Source organism: Macaca thibetana, chromosome 5 (genome assembly GCF_024542745.1).
Source record: "Macaca thibetana thibetana isolate TM-01 chromosome 5, ASM2454274v1, whole genome shotgun sequence".
In the NCBI taxonomy this organism is placed as follows: domain Eukaryota; kingdom Metazoa; phylum Chordata; class Mammalia; order Primates; family Cercopithecidae; genus Macaca; species Macaca thibetana.
In genome coordinates this window covers 7,288,299-7,311,716 of record NC_065582.1, presented here as the reverse complement: position 1 = coordinate 7,311,716, position 23,418 = coordinate 7,288,299, and the positions used below count along the sequence as shown (strand labels likewise).

The 23,418-nt window shown below is 38.5% G+C and overlaps 1 protein-coding gene across 1 annotated transcript in view; it reads left to right on the top strand.

The window, feature by feature from the left end:
* TENM3 (teneurin transmembrane protein 3) overlaps positions 1-23,418 on the top strand; it is a 2,279,939-nt gene that overhangs the window by 2,174,544 nt on the left and 81,977 nt on the right. Inside the window, exons 19-21 of the mRNA XM_050789940.1 lie at positions 20,611-20,637; positions 22,211-22,228; positions 23,135-23,281. Of these exons, the coding sequence (XP_050645897.1) occupies positions 20,611-20,637; positions 22,211-22,228; positions 23,135-23,281 (192 nt within the window). The remainder of the gene's footprint in view (positions 1-20,610; positions 20,638-22,210; positions 22,229-23,134; positions 23,282-23,418) is intronic.

The following is a 23,418-nucleotide window of genomic DNA, read 5'->3' as shown; positions in this document are numbered from 1 at the left end:
TCATGTGTTCAGCAAATTAGGCATATTCGTCCGCAGGTTCATCGTCCCAAGTCCTCCTTTCTTGGGTTTCCCTTTGATTAGTGATGCATGCAGATGGAAAATGAAACAAGGAGAAATCTACTTTTAGCAATATTGTGATTAAAATATTCTCCTTTCCTCCCCATAAGGCATTCATGATTATAAGACCCTTTAATAAATAAAGAGAAAGAGAAGTTACATGATTAAGCCACATCAAATAAGCACCAGTACTTACTGCTAAAATGATTTGATAGTAATAGCACTGATACAGATGCTCCACTACAAAAATACTCTCTGTTATATGTGACCGTTCCATATAAGCTTCAAAGGATTCTATTCATGGGCTGCCGTTGTTTTTCATGAGGTAGGAAAGATGTAAAAATATTTAGAGAATTCAGAGACAAGTTAAAAATATATTAAATGTAATGAAATGTTTTTTAAATAATAGTTGACATAATAAGAATATTATCTGGCTATCTCTGTGGAAAACTTAAACAGTTCTGTAATATGAGAGTTGAGGTAGGTCAGAGAAATTGGGCTTCTTCTTGCTTAGAAAAAGAGGGAAAATCTCCTGCAGGAATGACCTGTAGATGCAGTTAGTTGGCCGCAGATGCAATGCAAATGCAGCGGTAGGCTCTGCTGAACAGATAGTCATAGGCAGAATCAGCCACTTTTAAGTGTAATACGAAGTAAATAACCTGGGCAATGATAAATACTAAATACCAAATTTTGACAGCTGCTAACCTATCACTTCCACAAGAACTATTCTTTTTGGTATTTGTGGAAGAGATTTACCCCAGAAGTCATTCATTTGTATCCCAGAGAATTGGAGGCTGTAGATGAGATCGAGACCACAGCAGGGAAATGATTGAATAATGTATTTGATTATTATCTACCAGGGAGGGTTGTTGTGAAGGGAAAGAAGGCTCAGCTCTCTGTAGACAGGCAAGTTGTCTTCTGGAGGCTGATTGGCATTTTCCATTTATCCAGGAGACAGAAGTGAAGTGGAGAACATGGGTTTATATTGTATAAATGTTTGTTAGATATAATGAAGAATCTCAAGTCAGAAAGCATATTTAAATCCTGGAACAAGCTACTCAAGAAATTTGGGAACCTCCCAAGTAATCATAGTATTGTTAAAGCTTAATACTGTGATTACTTAGGTGTGAAACACTGGAGGTTTTGTCAGTTCTTTTTGTTAGCTTAAGGAGTATTTTTAGAATGGGAGTTTTTTTTTCTTTAACTTCGCTCCATCCATTATCCTAAAAGATCAAGTCTCTTGTGTAGTAGCCCTATTTGAAGGACCCCTCGAGGTCTCTTGCAGTTCTAGGATTTTTTCACTGTTGATAATTTCTGCTTTATTTGGAAAACTACTAGATTTAAACATGGGGTTCTCTTTTTGTCTCTATGTCATTTAACTTTTGTTTTTGCTTTTCCTGTGGCACTGAAACATAGCAAGAAACCATCTTCACTTTTTCAGATCACTTGGGGTTCGTTTTATGGGATGCTCTACTTTGCATGCCTCGCTTACTTTTTATTTGTTAATTAATTCATTTATTTGTCCAATAAGCAATTATTGAACATCTCTTCTGTGATACTAAGAACGATTTCTTACAAAACTCGGGGTAACATAAATAAAAAAGGTATGGGCTTTGACATTTTAAATAAAATGTTTATAAGTCAGTTTTACAATTTATTCACTATAACTGGTCTTTTGTTTTGTTTTGTTTTGTTTTTTTTTGTTTTTTGAGATGGAATCTCACTCTGTCACCCAGGCTGGAGTGCAATGGCGTGGTCTCGGCTCACTGCAAACTCCGCCTCCTGGGTTCAAGTGATTCTCCTGCCTCAGCCTCCCAAGTAGCTGGGGTTACAGGCACCCACCACCACACCCAGCTAATTTTTGTATTTTTTTAGTAGAGGTGGGGTTTCACCATGTTGGCCAGTCCGGTCTCAAACTCCTGACCTCAGGTGATCCACCCACCTCGGCCTCTCAAAGTGCTGGGATTACAGGCGTGAGCCACCACGCCTGTCCTTGAACTTGTATCTTAACTGTTCTCAGCCTCAGTTGGGTTTTTTCCCAAATGTAAAATGGCTGTAATAGTACATATATGAGATTTTGAAGCAGAATACTGTAATGTTTAAAAGCTTTGGGAATTGGAATTCTTTCCGTACCACTGAGTGACCTTGGGCAAGTCATTTAACCTGTTTTATATGAAATGTGAGTATTATGTACTTCATGGGATTATTAGAATTAAATGGAATACTAGAATGTAAAGCATTTAGCAAATGATGTTCAATAAATTCAAGTTTTAATTTTGTTATTAAGTATAAATGAGACAAAGTACAACCCAGAAAATGTTTTGGGTGCCAACATTCAAAAACAAGAACAACAGAACAAAACTCCTGTCCAGGAAATTTACTTTAAAGAGTTAATGACATTTCCATTTTATTGTTATAAAATATAATCTAGTCTCATAATGGATATTGTTTAACAAGAAATTTTTATGTTTTGGTTAACGGTTTGAGAGTTGGTTTTATTTTTTTTTTATTTCCGTTTATTTTTTTATTTTTGAGAAGGGTCTCACTCTGTTGCCCAGGCTGGACCACAGTGGTACAGGCATGGCTCACTGCAGCCTCTGCCTTCCGAGCCCAAGTGATCCTCCCACCTCAGCCTCCCAAATAGCTGGGACCACAGGAGTGTGCCACCACACCTGGCTAATTTTTTGTATTTTTGTAGAGAAGGGGTTTCTTCATGTTGCCCAGGCAGGCTGGTCTCACACTACAGGACACAAGCAATCCACCCACCTCAGCCTCCCAAGGTGCTGGGATTATAAGCATGAGCCACCGTACCCAGCCGAGCGTTGTTTTTTCAAATCGTGATGATGAAAGAAAGGTGGAGGATATTGATGTATTTTTCTTCTAGCAATGTCTCAAGCACAGAGTTGTTTATTGAGCTACATTGATTTTCATGTACTTTTAGGCAATTCAAATGGAAATGTAGCCTAGGGGACATCCTAATTCCTTTAAACTACAAAAGACCAGCTATTTGTTTTTATTCTAATTCTCAGTACATTGGGAAACGAGATCATTAATGATCACAAAGACGGGCTTTGTTTGCTCAGACAAAACTTACACATGCAGTACTCAGCATTGTCTGTTAAACACCAGGGCTGCTCTTGGGCTTTGGGAGGCTGAAGATTAGAAACTGCAAGTGAAATGCACACAGCCGGGGAGGTATTTCGGAAACAATGTGGGGTGGAAAGAGAGAAAGATCAAAACTTTTACTGGTACGGACAAGCTTAGGCTTGGTGTTCTAATTCTTATCTCAGATAATGGTGAAAGAATAGTATTTTAATTGTTAAAAAGTAGGTGACAAATTTGAAAATAAAGTGACCGCTCTGATAGATGCTTGACTTAAATTACAAAACTCAGTATTCTTCGGAACTTTTGCAGTGTTTCCCAAATTGAGCATCATATCCAAAATAAAACAACGTGTAATTCTGAAAATGTCTTTGTAGATTTTAAGTCACATTTTGTTGATAATTTCCATTCACAGTGGATGTAGGACACCACATCATGCCCACAAATGGCTGTTCTGGGAGGCGTTTGGCTTCAACATCAGTCAGTGGTTGGTAGTGGTGACGAAAGGCAACACTGCACCAAACTACCAGCATCCCTGACCTTGCCAGAGACAGGTTTACTGTGAAGCTGGTGAAGCATGAATGTCAGGGTTTCATTTGCACTGGCCCCTCCTAAGATCCCACAAGGGGACACCATGGGTTCAGGTGTCATATGTTAATATAAAACTTGCAAATCAGCTGACTTCTGACTCTTCACACTCCAACTTCCTTTTCACCACACTTTTCCTCATGCAGGATGGCATTGGGGTGGCTGTGGGCGTTGTGAGAATTCCGATAAGAAGAATTTGATCTGGGGGTACATTTAGTTTCGATTTAATGGGATATGCCTATGAGGTGTGAAATCACTTGTGTCTCTGGTTGTTACTGCTAGCCACCCGGGAATCTTCCTACCTTCCACTGACTCACCTAGTGACGAAAGTACAGGGTCAGGGAGTAATTAGATGAAGATACAACTTTGTCTTGCGGAGCTTTGCACTAGAAGCAAGTAGGTATTGGAGGAGAAATAAGGTTTGAAATGTATGGAAATAGAAGCTGGTCTGGAAAATTCCTCATGTCATCAAATACCTAAAATGCCTAATTAAAGCGGAAGTTTTCTCCTACCAGGCGTGTACTTGATAATAGAGTTTATATAATTATAAACATGCCATAGCTTTTCCTTTTAGATGAGTATTTCTCCTTTGAGTATTTGTCTGAATTCCTGTATTTGTAGGGTATAACTCCGTAGCAGTACTGCAAATATTAAGTTCAACGGTGTGTGAAATCACATGTGTTACGCATCCCAGAGTATCACTGAATCACATGAGTGCACCAGAAAGTCTTGTTTATATGATATGAAATACTGACATTGCAAAGTTAACATAAAACTCAAAATATTCTACTGTGCAGACATCACAACAAAATAGTTAATGAGTATTATCAACTCAGCATATTTAAGATCAGTTTATTACACAATAAAAAAAAGCCTTTCCAAACTTGACAATAATGGCACAAATTTACATGACATTACCAATAACAAATTTTGAAGTCAATTGGACTACTACTGATAGTTTTATCAATAATGAAAAGTAAACTATCACACAGAATATAGACTGAATTATCTTTCTATACTCTCTATAGAAAATATTACAAAAATCATTGTCATATAAAGAGGCAATTAAAGAGTAATTATAGCCCAAAAATATAGGGAAAATGTTCATTTAGAGGCATGGCAAGCACTGAATAAAAAAAATGTATATGGGGCCAGACACAGTTGCTCATGCCTGTAATCCCAGCACTTTGGGAGGCCAAGGCGGGTAGATCATGAGGTCAGGAGATCAGGACCATCCTGGCTAACGTGGTGAAACCCCATCTCTACTAAAAATACAAAAATTAGCTGGGCATGGTGGTGCATGCCTGTTATCCCAGCTACTCAGGAGGCTGAGGCAGGAGAATAGCTTGAACCAGGGAGTCAGAGGTTGCAGTGAACTGAGATTGCCCCACTGCACTCCAGCCTGGTGACAGAGCGAGACTCCGTCTCAAAAAAAAAAAAAAAAAAATGTGTATGGTTTCTCTGATATTTGTGGGATTAACTGAAAAATAATGTTTTGTTGTGGTTTTTCTCATTCTACATCCTTTTATACCAATTTCCTATTTATATTTTGATATTCTTTTTCTTAAAGAGGGCCTCCCACATTAGTAAATTTCAGACCCATAAACCCTGGATTTCCCCCTGGTTCCAGCTCTGTCACTTCATGTCTGTATGATCTTGGGAAATTACTTTAAGCCCGCTGTGCCTCAGTTTCCTCATCTATAAAGTGGGAATGAAAATAATAACTACCTTGTAGAGTTCCTGAGGGTATTAAATGGGCCAGGTCATGTGGAAGAGCACTTAGCACAGTGCCTGGCATGCAGTAAACACCCTATAGATGTGTCTTCTTGTTGTTGTTGCTAGTCTCTGGACTGAAATTCATAACAAACTGACTGTGACTAATTCCTCCCTGCTAAATCTTGTCTCTAGGCAGAGGAATTAGCCTCGCTAATTCCTCCAGAGAAACAGGAGTGCATGCTGGATACAAGGAGAACTAATCCCTTCTACTTCCTGACACATGAATAGTCTGGACATAGATGCCTCGTGATCTGTCATTCACAGTGGAGAGTGGGGTCACCAAGGAGGCGGCAGGCATGGAGTTGAGGGGGAGATTCTCCTAAACTGACTTGATTGGCCCTGGAAATCCAGGGGAAAGTCTCCTAAACTGACAGGCTGAAAAACCTCCTGTGAAGCTTGCAGAACGAGAACTTCTTAAGGTCCCTCCTGCTCTGCAAGTCCCAGTGATTCTCAGTAATAAGAAATTTGATGGACAGCGGGGACAGAGATCCCTGAGAGAGTCATGGAAAGCCCCCTTCAGAGCTCAGGAGTATCGCCCATGTTCTGAGAACCGGGCTGATTTAGGTGTCTGTTTCTTCCATTGAGATAACAGTATCCTTTGGGGGCCTTTCAATACTGTTTTTCTCATTTTAGTCTAGTTTCTTCAGTTAACAGTTTTATATAGCCTTTAGCCTCTGTAATCCCCTCAGTCTTGTAATTTTTTTCTTTTTTTTGTTTTTGAGACGGAGTCTCGCTCTGTCACCCAGGCTGGAGTGCAGTGGCTGGATCTCAGCTCACTGCAAGCTCCACCTCCCGGGTTCACGCCATTCTCCTGCCTCAGCCTCCCAAGTAGCTGGGACTACAGGTGCCCGCCACCTCACCTGGCTAGCTTTTTGTATTTTTTAGTAGAGATGGGGTTTCACCGTGTTAGCCAGGATGGTCTCGATCTCCTGACCTCGTGATCCGCCCGTCTCGGCCTCCCAAAGTGCTGGGATTACAGGTGTGAGCCACCGCGCCTGGCCTCAGTCTTGTAATTTTTAAAAGAAGAGGTCACTTAATCTCTTATCTACAAATGCATGCCTGGTTTCTGTGACCTTTCTAAAAGGTGGAGGCCCTGTTTTGTTGGGTTGTCAGTGTTCTCTACTGTTTCAATATTTTTTAAACTACTACAAAGATAAGGTTTTTTCTGATGTTGCAATCTGTCTGTCCTTCAAATCATTCTTTCATATTTGCTTTTCTTTATATATACCAATTTCATCAAAAAAAGGACATGGAGCCTGGGGTTCTGCTTCCTTGCAGCCAGCACTGAGAGCAATGGCAGATCTGCACTTTGAGCCAAATTTGTCTTTCGCTCAGTGTTCCATAGCCTGTTGAGTGAGAGAGTCATCAACCAACAAAAACAAATTTAGTGACCTAAATTGGAAACTTTAGTAAGTTTGACTCTGTGTTTCTATCATAGTTTAGCCTTAAATACTGCACGCCAAGGTTTTATCAAATAATTCAATTTCCACTGTTACAGTCTGTATACTATAGAGCCTCAAAGGTGTTACTAATTTGGACTCTTCTACCAACTTCTTGTGAAGTGTGTTACAAATTTAACCTTGTAGCGTCCCTCCTTCCTATCTCCTTCACCTTCCTGGGCGAGTCATACGATGTCTCCAAAAGTCCGGTTAGAATTACATCTGCAACTCAGATTACTGATTACATCCTCAAAGAAGTGGATGAGACTCCGCACTGACTTCTACACCTGACTTGCTGTGTAACTGTCAGGAAAAGTCGTAGTCCCGAGGGCCATGTGGATACGTAATCTCCAATTGTGCTGGTGATTTATTTTCCACGAAATAATTTCCCAAGGCCTCGGTTTCTGTCCTTAAGAGTGGGAGCAAGTGTAGGGATAAACAGCTGTCACTACTGACATCAGGCCTTGAGTTCCCTTTTCCTCCACCCTATCCTTCATGCCATAATTTATCCTCACAAAAAAGAGAGACAACAGCATAGTTATCAGCTAACGCTGCATGGTTTCATATCAGATGGCAGTGCCAGTGCTACTGAGAGGTAAATTTCTAGGACAGGTGTGTTGTTTTGGGAAACGTTAGATGTTTTTTTTTTCCCATACTTTAGAAAAGGAGCATTTTTTAGGCCTTCTGAGACTCAATTCTGAATGGAAATAACTGCTTTGTGGGTGAATACATCTGGATTTAACATACATTTCCCACTGAAGTAATTTACACGTAGCCTATGAGGATGAGAATTTAGAGTTCTTTCAAAGAAATACGCTTCACATGCTTGTTTAGGGTCATATGATAAATGAATTCTATACTGTGGTGTTTGCTTGTGCAGGAATTTCTTTCCAGTCTGCCTCCTGTGGTCTAGCTTGAGTCCCAATAGCTCCTGACAAATGAAGCTTTTTCCTGCAGGGCCCACTGGAAGGCAGGCCCACTGGCATTAGAAGCAGCTGCTCCAGAAAGAATGGAGAGTTAAACCCGTTGTGATTTTTCTCGACTCGGAGCAATACGTAAGAAACTGTGAGGATTTGTATTGTTTTTTGATGAGTTAGATGTCATTGAAATCTGCCTGATTTCTTTAGGCTTGGCACACCCGATTCCTTCCTTTCCCTGTACCTTGCGTTTGTTTCCCACCGTGAACTTATGGTTTGCTAACTAGTTCTTTTAAGTCTCAAAATAGTTTACTGTGTAGTGGCTCTGTGTCTTAGGGAAACAACTTATAAATTATAATTGTTATCTCAAGGAAATTTTTGAATCCATTAATTTTAATTACAGTTATAGGCCAGGCCAGAAACTTAAAATACGAATATATTCATGTATTCATGCCTGTGGTTTCCATTTTTCTTTCTGAAACCACATGTCCCATCTTAAACCAATATAGTTGTTTTTTAAAAAGTTTATTGAGAGACATGGTATCTGAATAAAAGCCAAGTAAGTTATATGTCAAATTTGTACTATACTGTTTCATTAGAAACTTGACATTTTGTTCCTTTACTAATATACTAGAGTATCTTTTTTCCATTTGGAACACTTCATTAATTTGTATCTCTTAAAAACCATCTACAATTGTAATTACCACCAAAACCTAGTATATTGGAGGTTTTAAAGCTCAATTGACTGGATATACAATTTAACCAGAAATAAAGATGGAAAATACTCCTTCTTCTGCTTGCCAAGTTCATCAGAAGCCTTTTATTGAAAAGTTTAGATCCAAGGCATTTGAGAGTGAAACCAGGTGCAAAATAATATGTTGTCAGGTATTTCACGATATCAGCAAGGAAGAGAAAGATTATCTCAAGTTCCAGACTATAAGGATGCCACATTCTTCCCGAAAGTAAGCCAGGAAACTGGAGAGTGAAAGGCAGCTAGTGAGGTGTTTATGAGGATTTGAAGTAATTTTCCTTATATGCTGAGATCCTTATTACCTCATGGAGTAAATGAAATGTTGGGGACTTTTCATTGAGTTTAATGTAAGGGTAGAGAAATTAAGCCCACAATTTTAAGAAGTATGATTATCCCTTCGCACATGGTATGTTGGTATCCTTTCAATGGCTGAATTTATCTTTGCCATTTCTTGAATATGACAAGTTGAAAATAGCCTCTTTTCATCTTAAAACAGTTCCTCTTCCACCTCCCTATTTTGAAGTGCAAGTTTGGTTATGGTGTCTGTCCGTACAGAGGCACGGCCTTCCTGCAGCCTTCATATTTAACGTATTTGCAGATGAGGGTGTGACTGGAGCCAATTTTTGTCTGTTGCTCCTCATGATAAGTTCAGTGACCCTCTCTTTTTTGAGTGCCCCTTTAATGAAGCTGGAAACCAGCTGTCTGAAATATGACTATCATTTCTGGGATTTAACAGGCATGTGCCTTGGATAAATTAAGGAGCAGTCAGAGGAGGTCCATAAATGTGAATACTTTGCCAGCTGCTTTTCCATTAAACTCTGTTGGTTGAATGAAATTAGTAAATAATTATGTTGGTGGGGAATCTACTATATCTAAATGTGATATAATGTCTTCCTTTAACAACAGAGCTTAATTTTTCTTATATGCTAAATTAGTTTTTAGGGTAATCTACATTGCAAATTGGTCAATTTGCATCAAAACTATGCCTAGTTGTTCTGATTTGTCAACACCTCTTTTTAGAAAAGTCTTTAACTTTAAGCATGGGTGGGTAAAGCCATCTGCCTGTGGAGCTCGCCCACAGCTTCATCGCTTAGCCCACCAGACAGGTTACAGCTGCTTCATTGTTACGGTGCTGAATGATTACCATTCTGTCCAAAATTAATATTTACATATGTGTCCATAGAAAGCATGTGGCTACACATAAGCAATCTAATTGTGAATTAATGACATAAGGTATTCATTCATTAGTCCCCATCTGAACAATAAGGTGTTAAATAATACTTTTCACATACAGTCCAACTCTTGACTTTTTTTTTTTTTTTTTTTTTTTTTTTTTTGAGACAGTCTTGCTCTGTCTCCCAGGCTGGAGTTCAGTGTCACGATCTCGGCTCACTGCAACCTCTGCCTCTGGGTTCAAGCAATTCTCCTGCCTTAGCCTCCCGAGTAGCTGGGACTACAGGTGCCCACCACCAGACCTGGCTAATATTTTTGTATTTTTAGTTGAGATGGGGTTTCGCCATGTTAGCCGGGATGGTCTCTAGCTCCTGACCTCGTGATCCGCCCACCTCAGCCTCCCAGTGTGCTGGGATTACAGGCCTGAGCCAGTGCGCCTGGCCCGACTCTTGACTTTTAAGATGAGTCCCCAGTAGTGATTGTTGTGTATGTGAGTAATCCACTGCAGTACATTGGTATAGATAAGGAAAAAATCACCATAGAGCTGCCATAAAATGCAGAGAGGAAACTGTGGTTATTTCACTTACTCTGACTCTTTCCTGCCCCTAAAAGCGTTGTCCTCTGAATTGTGACCACTGTAGGAACAAACCACATAGTAAAAGTCTAGATGTGCAATTACGACTACAGGTTTGTGTGCCACCCACAGCTACTGGAAGGGATTGTCTCCGCCAAGGGTGGGCTTCCTCCTGTATTTAAGAATGGTGACACATAAACTTATACCATTCTGCTATGAAAAGTTAGCAATATATATCCTGTCTGCTCAGTGTATTTCATAATGAAAAATCTGTAGCAAATTCACAACGTAAGGATAGGGATATGCATGTAAAATATGATATTTTAGTTTCCAAATAGTTATTGTAAATCCATGGCTTGTATTTCTGAATTTGTGAGTGGAGTATATGAATATTTGTGTGAGTACCTACACTTTTCAAGAAAACATTAATTTATCTTGCTCAAATAAAAATTACTAGTGAGGGAGCAGAAAATATATAAGGGCAAATTGTGATGTGTTCTTTATTCCAAAAAGCTGAACTCCATGTTGACCAGGAATTGTGCATCTAACCAGCAGACGGTTTATGAGAGACAAGGAAGAAGAAAGCTTCCTGACTGTGAAATGGAGTTGTCCCTACTCTGGGAACAAGCCAGTTCATATAAAGAAAGTTCTCAGCAAAAGGAGGATAGCTTAGGGAGGCAGAGTAAAGGGGCTTATCCTGCTGCTATGGGGCAGAATGGACCCTGGGGCTTATGAAACCAAATCATTGCCAATCGCACATTTCTTTCCTCAAAGTCAGACTTTTTCTTCTTCATAGTCGCTTAAAAAAATACCAGTTGCCTCATGAGTTTGTCCTTTTTAAACTATCCCTATTAATAAGATGAATCGATAATATTTAATATTTATTGAGCATTTACTATTTGCTAAGGCACAATGCAAACTGTTCTACATTAATTATGTTATTTAATTCTCAGCTAGAAACTAGTAAAATCGCCATTGAAGATTTAACTGAGGCTCCAAAAGATTATGTAACTTTTCTGTGGATGCACAGCTAGTAAGCAACAAAATCAGACTCCAGACCCATGTGAGCAATTTCCAAGCCCACACTCTTTTTTTTTTTTTTTTTTTTTTTTTCTTGAGACGGAGTCTCGCTCTGTCGCCCAGGCTGGAGTGCAGTGGTGGGATCTCAGCTCACTGCAAGCTCCGCCTCCCAGGTTCACGCCCTTCTCCTGCCTCAGCCTCCCGAGTAGCTGGGACTACAGGTGCCCACCACCACACCTGGCTAATTTTTTGTATTTTTAGTAGAGATGGGGTTTCACCGTGTTAGCCAGGATAGTCTCAATCTCCTGACCTCATGATCCGCCCGCCTCAACCTCCCAAAGTGCTGGGATTACAGCCGTGAGCCACCGCGCCCGGCCCAAGCCTACGCTCTTAAGCCCTAGATAGACTGTCCTGCCTCCTGAATTATTTTTTAATTGTTCTTGTGTGTATGTGTATAGTGGAATAGATGAAAATTAATTTTTATGTAATGAAAATAAATTAATATCTATGTCCCTGTCTCAAAAGATTGAATTGTCATAGAAACAGTTGCAAAAACAATAATGCCAGTGATGTCTTAATAAAGTACCACTTTTTTTTATCCAGGAAATTTTAAATGATAGCTGATAACAGAACTTGTAGTTTGCCAAAATAAAAAACAACAATTAAAACAGTAAAAAATAGTTTGAGGAAAATCAGTTTATGCTATGGAAAATTTAAGAACATTATGAGCTATTGAACTCTGCCCACCTCCTTTCAAAATTCAAATTAATGTCCCTTTTTTTTTTTTTTTGAGACGAAGTCTTGTTCTGTCGCCCAGGCTGGAGTGCAGTGGCCGGATCTCAGCTCACTGCAAGCTCCGCCTCCCGGGTTGACGCCATTCTCCTGCCTCAGCCTCCTGAGTAGCTGGGACTACAGGCGCCCACCACCATGCCCGGCTAGTTTTTTTTGTATTTTTTAGTAGAGACGGGGTTTCACCGTGTTAGCCAGGATGATCTCAATCTCCTGACCTCATGATCCACCCATCTCGGCCTCCCAAAGTACTGGGATTACAGGCTTGACCACCGCACCCGGCCTAATGTCCCGTTTTTCTGTCATTGGAAATTAGTAGGCTGGAATCTGTGTAGGCATTGGCCAATGGAAAACACTTACAGAAAGTGGGTAGATTATTTGTGTCACCAGCATCAGCTCATGAGAAAAGACTGAGAAAAGTGTATACAAGTGGTAAACATCCTTGCATACTCTCACCTACAAATAAAGAAAAATTACTTTCTGTATAAATCACCTTTGAGAACAGCCATTTGTTTACTATTTTCATAAAATAAATTATAATGTATCCTAGGTAAGTTAAAAGGATTGTTCAGTCTTGTTTATTATTTTCCAGATATGGTCAAGAAAACTGATATGAGAAAGACCCATTATATTTTTCATACTTTAAAGTTTTAGTCTATAAATTTTTCTTAAATATTAAATCTTGTGAATAGACAAAAGTGGCAATTGTAAGCCAAAAATTATACCCATTGATATTGCCCAAATCTGTAGATCATTGTTATGGCTTCCTGCGATTGGATTTGTTAACACTATCCAGACACCACTCTAATCATTGTTATAACCAACTTCATTTTTCCAAAACCTTAAATAGCCAAATATTCTCCTAGTATAGTTGTATTATAGTTTTTTTAATTAATGTTAAGAGCTGTCTCTGACTAGTTTCATTACCAAATCAGAACACTAAAATATACCTGAATTTTTTAATCTAGGAAATCCTAAAATGTGTTTTTTGCTTGTGTCATTCAATAAACTCACACAAAGAATAAAAAGTAAAGGAGATGCGTTACTAACACGTGTATGTTTGTGGTTCAGTGAATGAAATCATCCCACATGCAAAGGCTACCACAAAACTCATCCATCACACAGCACACAAGGCATCTCTTTGCATAGGCTGTGCACATCCCAGCATCAGTGAGCCAGCCGTCTGGACCTTGAGTGTTCCACTGTTACTTCCATTATGTGTATGTAGTCCATAGTCAGGCATGAAATCCTAAATTGAAGGAAAATACCAAATTCTGTTCTACCAGTCATCTCTACAAAGCTCTGCAGCTTATAAAGGCACTCTTTCAGCAGTGCTGACTTTATAAAATGTGATGTATCTCAAAGTGCCTTTTCCATAGAATCTGGATTTTTCTGGGCTGACTTAAATCAGGAAACAATATTATTTCACTCGTTTGGAATGCCTTGGTATAAATACTGTTCCAAATTGAAGTATGGTATTCTGCTTGGGTAGGTGCATGTAAGAGGCAGTATATTTATTCAGATAATTTTTACACCAAATTTCCAAACTGCAAAAAGAATAAAAAGAATAAAATATGCAAACTTTCAAAAACAATTTATGTGAAGCAAATTTTTGAAAAAGTATTACCAATTGTAAGGGAGCAGATCCCTTTAAATCACGTGTGCACACACACACACACAAACACACATACAAAAAAATACTTTTTTTTTTGCTGACACCACCTCACTTCCTAGTTGGTAAAATGCAAATTAATTGACTTTCCTAAATAGGAAATAATTTTTTTTGAGCTTGCCCATAATCTGATAATTCTGTGGCGAAAGAGAACATATTTTAAGGAGTCTTGAGTAAACTCTTAAGAATATGACATTGTTTTATGGTGTTTAAACTTATATCACTGTCATAATCCTTTATGATATGGTAATCAGTAATAAAACAGTGCAATGAACACCAATTAAGGAACATCAAATCAATGGGTATGCAGCTTGCATGCTGATTTAAACAGTTGCTGATTGGAATAAGTGGATTTAATACGTACTTATTTGCAGACTGTAGCTTTTCTGTCATCCTGCAGGAATTGGTACTTGACTAATCTAAGAATGATACCTACTTACAACTTTAATGAGATACTGATGTGAGTCATTTTTTAAGTCCGTGTTCGGAAGTATTATGAAATGCTCAATGCTAACTAAAAATCTGCCCTCTACTCCAAGGACTTCACAGTAATTGTCATAGTGAAGAATGTCTATATTTTATGATGTATGCATCTGATGTCTACGCTGTACCGAGGATTCAAGCCAGTAGCCCGGTGAAAATATTATACGGTACTGTTTAATATGCTCCCCCCAGGCCCATTGTTGACAGCAGAAACAATGTAAGTAGTTCATAGCCATACACATCAACAACTGCTTATACACAGTGAAACAGATTTGACCTTCCTTTGTGAGCTACCTGATGTCTATATAACCAACTTGGTTTGCCTTTGTTACTTCTCTGTGTTTACGAGAGTCAGCCTGATGGTAAAAGGAGGCAAACTTGGAATTAATCTTATTCCATGTCTCAGCCAGACAGGCACATACACTCCTTAGACCTCATGTTTAAATGAGCGGCCTTCTTGGGAACCAGTACTCAGCAGATATTTCTCGTCCAACATTTGTACATCCACTCAACTGCTTCTGTTCTTTGGGGCTTTTTGGTTTCTGTTTTTTTCAAACTTACTTGTTTTTATTTTTCCTGGGTTTATCCCTAGTTCTACTCTCTTACCCACTGGTTTTCCAAACTTTGGATTTTTTAGAACAGATGACAGCATTAAAGCTTTCTTTAGTTTATATAAGGTACTCTCATTTATGAAGCTGTGTAATCATATAAGGATTTTAAATTCATTCGGGTTTTTATCTCATTTCCTTTAACTGTCAGTGTTGGAACTAATGATTTCCACGTTGTTTAGTCTGATTTTTTTATTCCAGTAAATTCCTTGACCAATCTATAAACAGATGATGCTTCCAGTCCACCTTACACAGGTACACAGTTCTGGTTCTTCTGAGTTGTAACTATAACATTTATTTAGAATATGGATTTTGGTGTCAGACTACCTGGTTGGAACTTTCTCTTTGCCACTGCTAGCATTTTGATCTTAGGAAAGTTATCTAATTTCTTGTGTCTCAGTTGCCTCATTTGTGAAATAGGGGAAGATAATAATGTACCTGTTACCCCACAGGGTGGTGAAAATTAAACGTGTTAATTCACATTAAATGCTTAGCAATTTTCAGCACATAATAAATGGTAGTTATTGTGAATACTACTGTCCATAGTTAGAATACATGGGAGGGGAGAGGAACAGATGGGTGAAGGAGAGGGGGAGGATGGTATAAATGAGGTTTTGCCCACTTTTGCTTCTTTCTCAAAAGATGGTCTCTATATTACTTATAGAATTTCTTCAAAAGCTGTAAACACATAGAGGATATACTAAGGCCACCAAAAGTACATTTGATCATTTTATATAACAGATGTTAAGACACTGCTTTGACCAGGCACAGTGACTCATGCCTGTAATCCTAGCAGGTTGGGAGGCCGAGTCAGTCAGATCACTTTAGGTCAGGAGTTCAAGACCAGCCTCAGCAACATGGTGAAACCCCGTCTCTACAAAAAATAGAAAAATTAGCCGGGTGTGGTTGGGGTGCACCTGTAGTCTCAGCTACTTGGGAGGCTGAGGTGGGGGGATCACGCAAGCCCGGGAAGGTGAGGCTACAGTGAGCCAAGCTGTGATTGTGCCAGTGCATTCCAGCCTGGGTGACCCTGTATCCAAAAACACAAAGAGCCTGCTGTGAGCCAGGCAGTGGGAATGCAGTGATTTACAGGGCCTAGAATTTACATTTCTAATGAGGACAATTTACACATTAAGTCACCTATGCCTAGAAAGTTCATTAAAGTCTTGTATTTTCATGGCATCTGTTAGTAGAAGTGAATTCATCACAGCTAGTTCTTGATTGTTGTTTTGCTGTTACAGGTACTCTGATGTGCATACTCTTAGACTTTATCCAAGAGAGGTGTTGGGGAAGGGGGAGGAAAAAGGAAGAATAAGGTAACAGAAGAGATGGAGGGGTGCCCAGAATGTTGATAGATAAGCAGATGAGGCAACGGCCTGAAGATAGAATTCCAAAAAGATGCCATTCCTTCCTGATCTATATGGGAGGAATGAAACCTACAACAATACTATATGTGACCAAGGCCCATCCTCAGAGGCCTGAGAGTCCAGGTCCATCACTGAGGGGTGCAGAAAAGAGCAAATTATCTTGTGTCCTCCTCCACCCTTCTTTCCCGAAAATACAAAGGGGAATTCTTAAAAGGAGGCACCTAGAGGGAGGATGTGTGAAAAGAATACAGCAGAAGTCATTTGCTTTATCGATACTGAAAATTTATGGACTAAATATATAATATAAATATTTTCGGTGCGCCACATTTTTCTTTCACATTCAAAACTTCCACGAGTCTTTGCCTACCTATAGCAGCAAGCAGACCAAGGACCCGCGGGTCATAGGCTTGAAACCTGAATGGTTGCTTCATTTGTTATGTTCCAGGGATGGCTGTGTATCCGAATGTGTTTTGAAAGACAATTAAGGCCAAGAATTAGCCTTGGCATTTAAAGTCATCTATAGATCTACCTTGTGCTTTCCTACAGAATCCATGTAGAAGACAAAAGAAGGTGGAACTGCCTTGTGGCTTTGGAGAACGAAGTGTCTGGCTCTGAGCTCCTTTCATCAATTTTTTTCTACGGGGGAAAAAAAAAACCAAAAACTTTTATTCTTCCTTTTATTCTAAATCTCCAAGAGACGGCATTGTGGCAGAGTGGTTTAGAGCGAGCTCTGGAACCAGTCAGCCTAGGTTACCAAGGCGTTACCTTGCCCAAGATAATCATTCCTCTCCTCTGTCTCCTCATCTATATTTACTGTCTCAACTGTTACTACATCACAGGGTTGTGGTGAAGAGGAAATGAGAGAATAATATAAGCACTTAGAACAGTATTTGGCACAAAGGAAGGCTTTATTATTACCTCCTTTGCCTACAGTGTAATTACCTATTACCTACAGTGAGCAAGGCTAGCAGCAAAGTGCTTCATGTGTGTCACCCTGGATCATTCTGAACCTGGTCAGAGCTAGGAGAGAGAGAGCTGGGCCAGAGCTAGAAATTTAGGAATCATTAATACATCAGCCAGGTGTTCATAATCTGTACATTACAGAGCCAGGGCTCATGGAAGAGCTGAAATCAAAGGCGGCATTTTGTGTTTGTGAGCATATGTGAATTTTTCTGGGAAGAGAACCCAAAACTTTCACCAGTTTACTCAAAGATCTGAGACCCAAAAAAGATTAAGACTTGCCATCTCACAGGAAATATGGTACTACTCATGCCGTGTGTCCCACGTGGGTCTTCTTCCAAGATAAATAATCGAAACTCCAGGGAAGGTATTTTATGACTGCAGCATTTTACTAGAAAGTAGTGGAGGTTTTTTTGGTTTTTGTGGTTTTCTTTTATTTTGAGACAGAGTCTCACTTTGTCACCCAGGGTGGAGTGCAGTGGTATAATCTCACCTCACTGCAACCTCTGCCTAACGAGTTCAAGCAATTCTCCTGCCTCCCAAGTAGCTGGAACCACAGGCATGCACCACCACACCCCGCTAATTTTTGTGTTTTTAGTAGAGTTGGGGTTTCACCATGTTGGCCAGGCTGCTCTCGAACTCCTGACCTCAAGTGATCCTCCTGCCTCAGCCTCCCAAAGTGCAGAGGTTAGAAGCGTGACCCACCTTATCCAGCTCCAGAAAATAGTTTTTTAATGGACCCCCTTTTATACGTCTAGCACCCATTTTTATAAGAATTTTATTCTATAAATCGTTTCAACTTCTTAGTAGATCGAAGAATGACTTTTCTCTAGTGTCAGAACATACTCGTTAGTTTTCAAAGTAATTTTTTACAACCTCATATGCATTTCAGCAATTGTTAGGTACATTAATTTTTAAATATACTGTATTATTTTTATGATTATTATTTCTAATGGCTTCTTCCAACATGTCTGCATTTTTTTATTATTTCCTGTTGTGGTTTATGTAATGATGTTTATATTGTTGCAGTTATTACTTTTAATAATTATTTGAACCTCATATATTGACGTATCCTTTTAACTTCTTCATTATGTAGAACCAGGTTTTTGTGGTATTATCAGAAAGATTTTCTTCCATGTCAAAATAGTCCTTGTTGTTTTTCCCTCTTTGTGTCTTAGTTTTAAGCTCTCAGCCTCACAATTCTCTGTGATATAAAATGCAAATGAAAAATCTTGGTATCTTTCTCAGTACAGATATTTTTTCTTATGGTTGGCTTTTAGTGTTTTGCAAAACTTGTGTTAAGTGTTGCAAATATTTAAAGTATCATGTTACTTTTGACTGGCTATGTATTTTAAATGTATTTTCTACTTTGAGTTCTACCTCTGATGTTCTGGTGACCCAAACACCTACCTTTACCTGTAAATCAGTCTACAGGTTTTGCATAATTGAGTCTCTTGGCAAAAATAATCCGATTGGCTGATTAGAAATAATTTTGTCCACCATTAAAACGGCTAATCCAGATCAGAATTAAGTTGTGTTCTTTATTTTGGTTGTGCAGGACTAATGTAAAAGCAAAGGGTTTACTCTCTAACAGTGATCAGCGTTATTAATTTTTGTAAACTAAGAATTTCCATAGAAATACTACCCTATGAGAATCAGAGACTCCAGAAGTTTTGATAGCACTTTCTTTATGTTCAAATCATCAATAGAGCTATTACAGGGCTCTACTAGTTTATATGGCATGTAAAGTATATAGCATATAGAAGGAATTATAAAGAAATTATATGACGGTTATGCAATAATACATTTTTATTTTAATGTTTAAAAGGTAAATTATTGCCGGGCACGGTGGCTCACACCTGTAATCCCAACACTTTGGGAGGCCGAGGCAGGCAGTTCACGAGGTCAGGAGATCGAGACCATCCTGGCTAACACAGTGAAACCCCATCTCTACTAAAATACAAAAAATTAGCCAGGCATGGTGGCGGGCGCCTGTAGCCCCAGCTACTCAGGAGGCTGAGGCAGGGGAATGGCGTGAACCCGGGAGGCGGAGCTGGCAGTGAGCACAGATTGCGCCACTGCACTCCAGCCTGGGCGACAGAGCCAGACTCTGTCTCAAAAAATAAATAAATAAATAAATAATTTTTTTAAAAGATAAATTATTTTTATTATAATTTCAGAGTAGTACCTAATACCATATCTTCTTCACCATAATTTTCCTTGCATCATATTATCAATTAGCTGTAAACATGCTTATTTTTAAATGCAATTCAAATGCCTCTAATAGAATCCTGTGGCAAAGTGAAGAATCCTTTCATATACACAGTACAGATGTGTCAGAACCATATACAGTTCTGTTTACACACATGACAGAACCACCACACCTGAGTGGCCCAACTGAAAGTTACAGTTTCCATCATTCTGTTAGGAGTTCTGCTACCATTTGCATATGTCAGTAGTGAAAACCAATCAACATAAGCATCTTTGAAACGCAATTTTAGATCATTAAAGATGTATGAATTTTGACAAAGCGAGGAGATTGGAGGCTTATTAAGAATATATTAGGTCTCTACAATGAGGGAGGCATTTATGTCTCAGTTCAAGGGGAAAGATATAGCCTAATTGTAGCCTCTTGAAACAAGTGGACAGGGGCAGGTGCAGGTACAGAAAAAGATTCAATCTTAGTCCTGACTGTTCCTACACACCTTTCGTGAGAAAAAAGAGCCTGTTCCGGTAGGTTTCTGAAAATAAACAGGATCTTACAGTAGTCCCTGTTTCCTAATGGACTATATATGTGATAAATCATTGTCTATCTGACTTGCAGTCAAGAGATACTGGGTAATCATTTTCTAAAGGACTTATATGTGCCTTTTGCAACTGTAACATCAATATATTACATTTGCTCAAGAGTCTCAATTTCTTTCTTCTTTTTGCTTATTTATTAACTTTTAAAGTTTCATTATTTGTAGATCTCATAGTTGTAAATTTCCAAAGTTCTTTAAGAATAAAGAATTGATTCCATTTGTCCTGCTCAGCTATTATAAAGGAGAATGTTGGAAATGACGAGAGTGGAGTGCATTCCAAAGAATCTGTGAAAAGTGGTGTTAGTTCAGTTAGTTGAAAATGCTGAGTATTTCCTGGAATCATGACTGCATTTGCTAAAAACATGAATAGACTGCATTTTTAGGAGATATGAAGTGCATCTCTGTCGTGTGATGTGAGTCTTATGTCAGCTGCAGCTACTCAATTTGCATGTAAATTCTGAAAATTTTCTTGTCCCATGTGACACTTCTGAAATGTCTGTCTGTTCTTTTTTCCTTTTTAATTTCCCAAGCTCACTATTTGGATAAGATAGTTAAAGGTACTGTATACTTGCTCTTTGTTGACATATCTACATGTATATCTATATATAACCGTGTATCACTAGGTTTGACAATAGACTGTTTTCCATGCATATTTTTGTAAATTACAAATCAGACTTAAATTATGTAAAATGCCTTGGATTTAAAGTATTGAGACTTAAATGTCTGTGTCTCATTTTTATAATTTTGGGTTATGACAGATTTCATTCCTTTGTAAAAGCGTTTTCTCTAGAACCAGAAACTGAAGATAACGGTATATTTGCTGTTTTTTGGTTTTGGGGGTTTTTTTCTATCTTTCTTTCTTTCTTTCTTTCTTTTTGCTTTAAGATCTTCATTGTTGACAATTCAGCTTAATGAGCTTTAAATTCTAAACTAAAGAATCACGAATACTCTTATCACAGAATAAGAAATTGTCAATCTAAAGAAGATTCTGGTTAACATGTTGAGAGAAATCTCATTTATTTCATACGGAAACTTCTTTGGTTTTTTTCTAAATGTTTCAAAATATATGTGATATCATAATTTATGTCTTGTTATTTTTTAAAAGCTATAAATACTGTACATTCTATAAAAAAAGAACTGATAACCTTGTTCAGCAGAAAACAGCAGATTCTCACATCTTCAGTTACCGTAGAAGTAGATGGAAAAAGTTTTTTCAGAAGAGGAAATTCCCCTTCCCTTTCTCCTCAGATTACCTACTTTCTATTCCTTGTTTGTGCTTTTCATTAGAATATGAAAATATTCATGGCAATATCCAGGCTTTCATATACCAAATCTTACGTGCAGTCAGTCAGCTGCCGCACCTCCTTGTCAGTGGGGCAATTCAACCTTGCGTTTTCATTAAAAACAAAACAAAAAACACATCCATCAAGAAGATTCACCTTTTATTTATTGAATAATCCATAAATACAGACGGTAATTGTCTGAACGAAAAGAAGCAGCAAAATTAATCTCTTCCTGACCTGATGGTATCCATAAGTGTTATTTCATTGTATTCTTCCATGAGAGACAGTCAAAATAGTCTTCTTTCTGTGAACTCTGATCTTAAGAGACAGAATGTCTCTTTACGATATTTTCTTTTCACGTTCCACAGTGGAGGAGGGGACACCAATATATGAATAATTCTTCCAACACAGACTTAAACATCTTTAAAAACAGATTGTTCCCTTAAATTTTGTCACTGGAACAATAGTAGCATTCAAATGATAAGAAGCTGTAAAACAAACCCCAATTGCTGTAGCAAGTGTTTTTATTAATATGTTTTATACCAAATTATAAATAGCTCTGTCCACAGAGATCTGATGAATAGCCAGTTATTCTTCGAATGTTAAAGCATTTCTCTCCTCGCTTCTGTCAGTGTCATATCACACTCATAAACAAGGACACCAGAATCTACCCAAGTGTCATCCTCATAAACAGATCACGTTGGCTGCATGCCAGATATCATCAGTAGGAAGTGGCAAAAATTGTTTTTTTTAAAATGTCATGTTAGACTGAAACAATTATAGATTTTGGATATATTAAATTATTTTAATTGTTTCCCAAATTTTCCCTCCTTGCCCATAAAAGCAGACAAGATAGGATATAAAGGTAACAGCATAAAAGCCTTAGGGAGATTGTCACAAAACATCACTCTTCGCTATCTGTCTTGAAGCACGTCACTACCGTGTTTTTGTTCAGTCTATCAATGTTTTATTGTGGTCCTTATGGTATTTCATTTTGTCCGTCCTAAGTAATCCAATATGCACAGCTCTTACATTTAGTTGGAAATCCTGTCGGTCCTGTCCCATCCGTATGCAGCCTGAATCCTAATGTTTGTTAGAATAGATGCTAAGCTGCTTCACTATTTCCTGGGCTTTGCTTATTCTGTGACAAGGAATGTACTCTTGGCATAAAGTATAGTCATTAATACTGGCCTATACTTTGTGCAATTATTTAATGCACTGTAATTTCACATGAATATACGGCAACTCTGAGGCCAGATAAAATTAATATTCTCTTTTTAACATCACTCATATCCTTATACCCACTTTCATGCTTTTGGAGTTTGAGGGAATTTTTTTAAGCAACAAGGTGTTTTAAGAAGGCATGTCCTGATAAATGACCAGTAATGTTTAAAACAGATTACAAATCTAGACAAGGGATTCTGAAATTATTTTGTTGAGATGCTTTTCCACACCACACAATATACCTTGTTGCTTTGCTAAAGGGAAAAAATGTAAGTTAATTTTGTCTGGCCTGCAACTATTTAGTGGATCGTTGCATATATTTCTGTCCTGCACAGGTAAGTGGTGTCTCAAGGGTCAGGCCAATCAAAGATGCCACTTGGATAAGAATTAGATTCCATAGATAATGTTGCTGTTTCTATCCATGTGCAATTACAGTATTTGTGCTGTTTATAAAGGCCTGTTCCCACTAAGTGTCCCTTATCTGTTTATTTTAGGTACAAAAACTCAATACTCAAATCACTGGTGTTTTCCTTCTTTGTCTCAACAGAAGGTTGTCCTGGTCTGTGCAACAGCAACGGAAGATGTACCCTGGACCAAAATGGCTGGCATTGTGTGTGCCAGCCTGGATGGAGAGGAGCGGGCTGTGATGTAGCCATGGAGACTCTCTGCACAGATAGCAAGGACAATGAAGGAGGTAAGAAATGCTGAGCATGAACACAAGTCTGTGCCAGAGCACAGGTTCATAAGTGACAGTGAGTACATAGATATCTGTTGCCAAAAAAAAAAAAAAACCGTGATCCCCATAGATTAGATTGATTGAAAAATGTATGA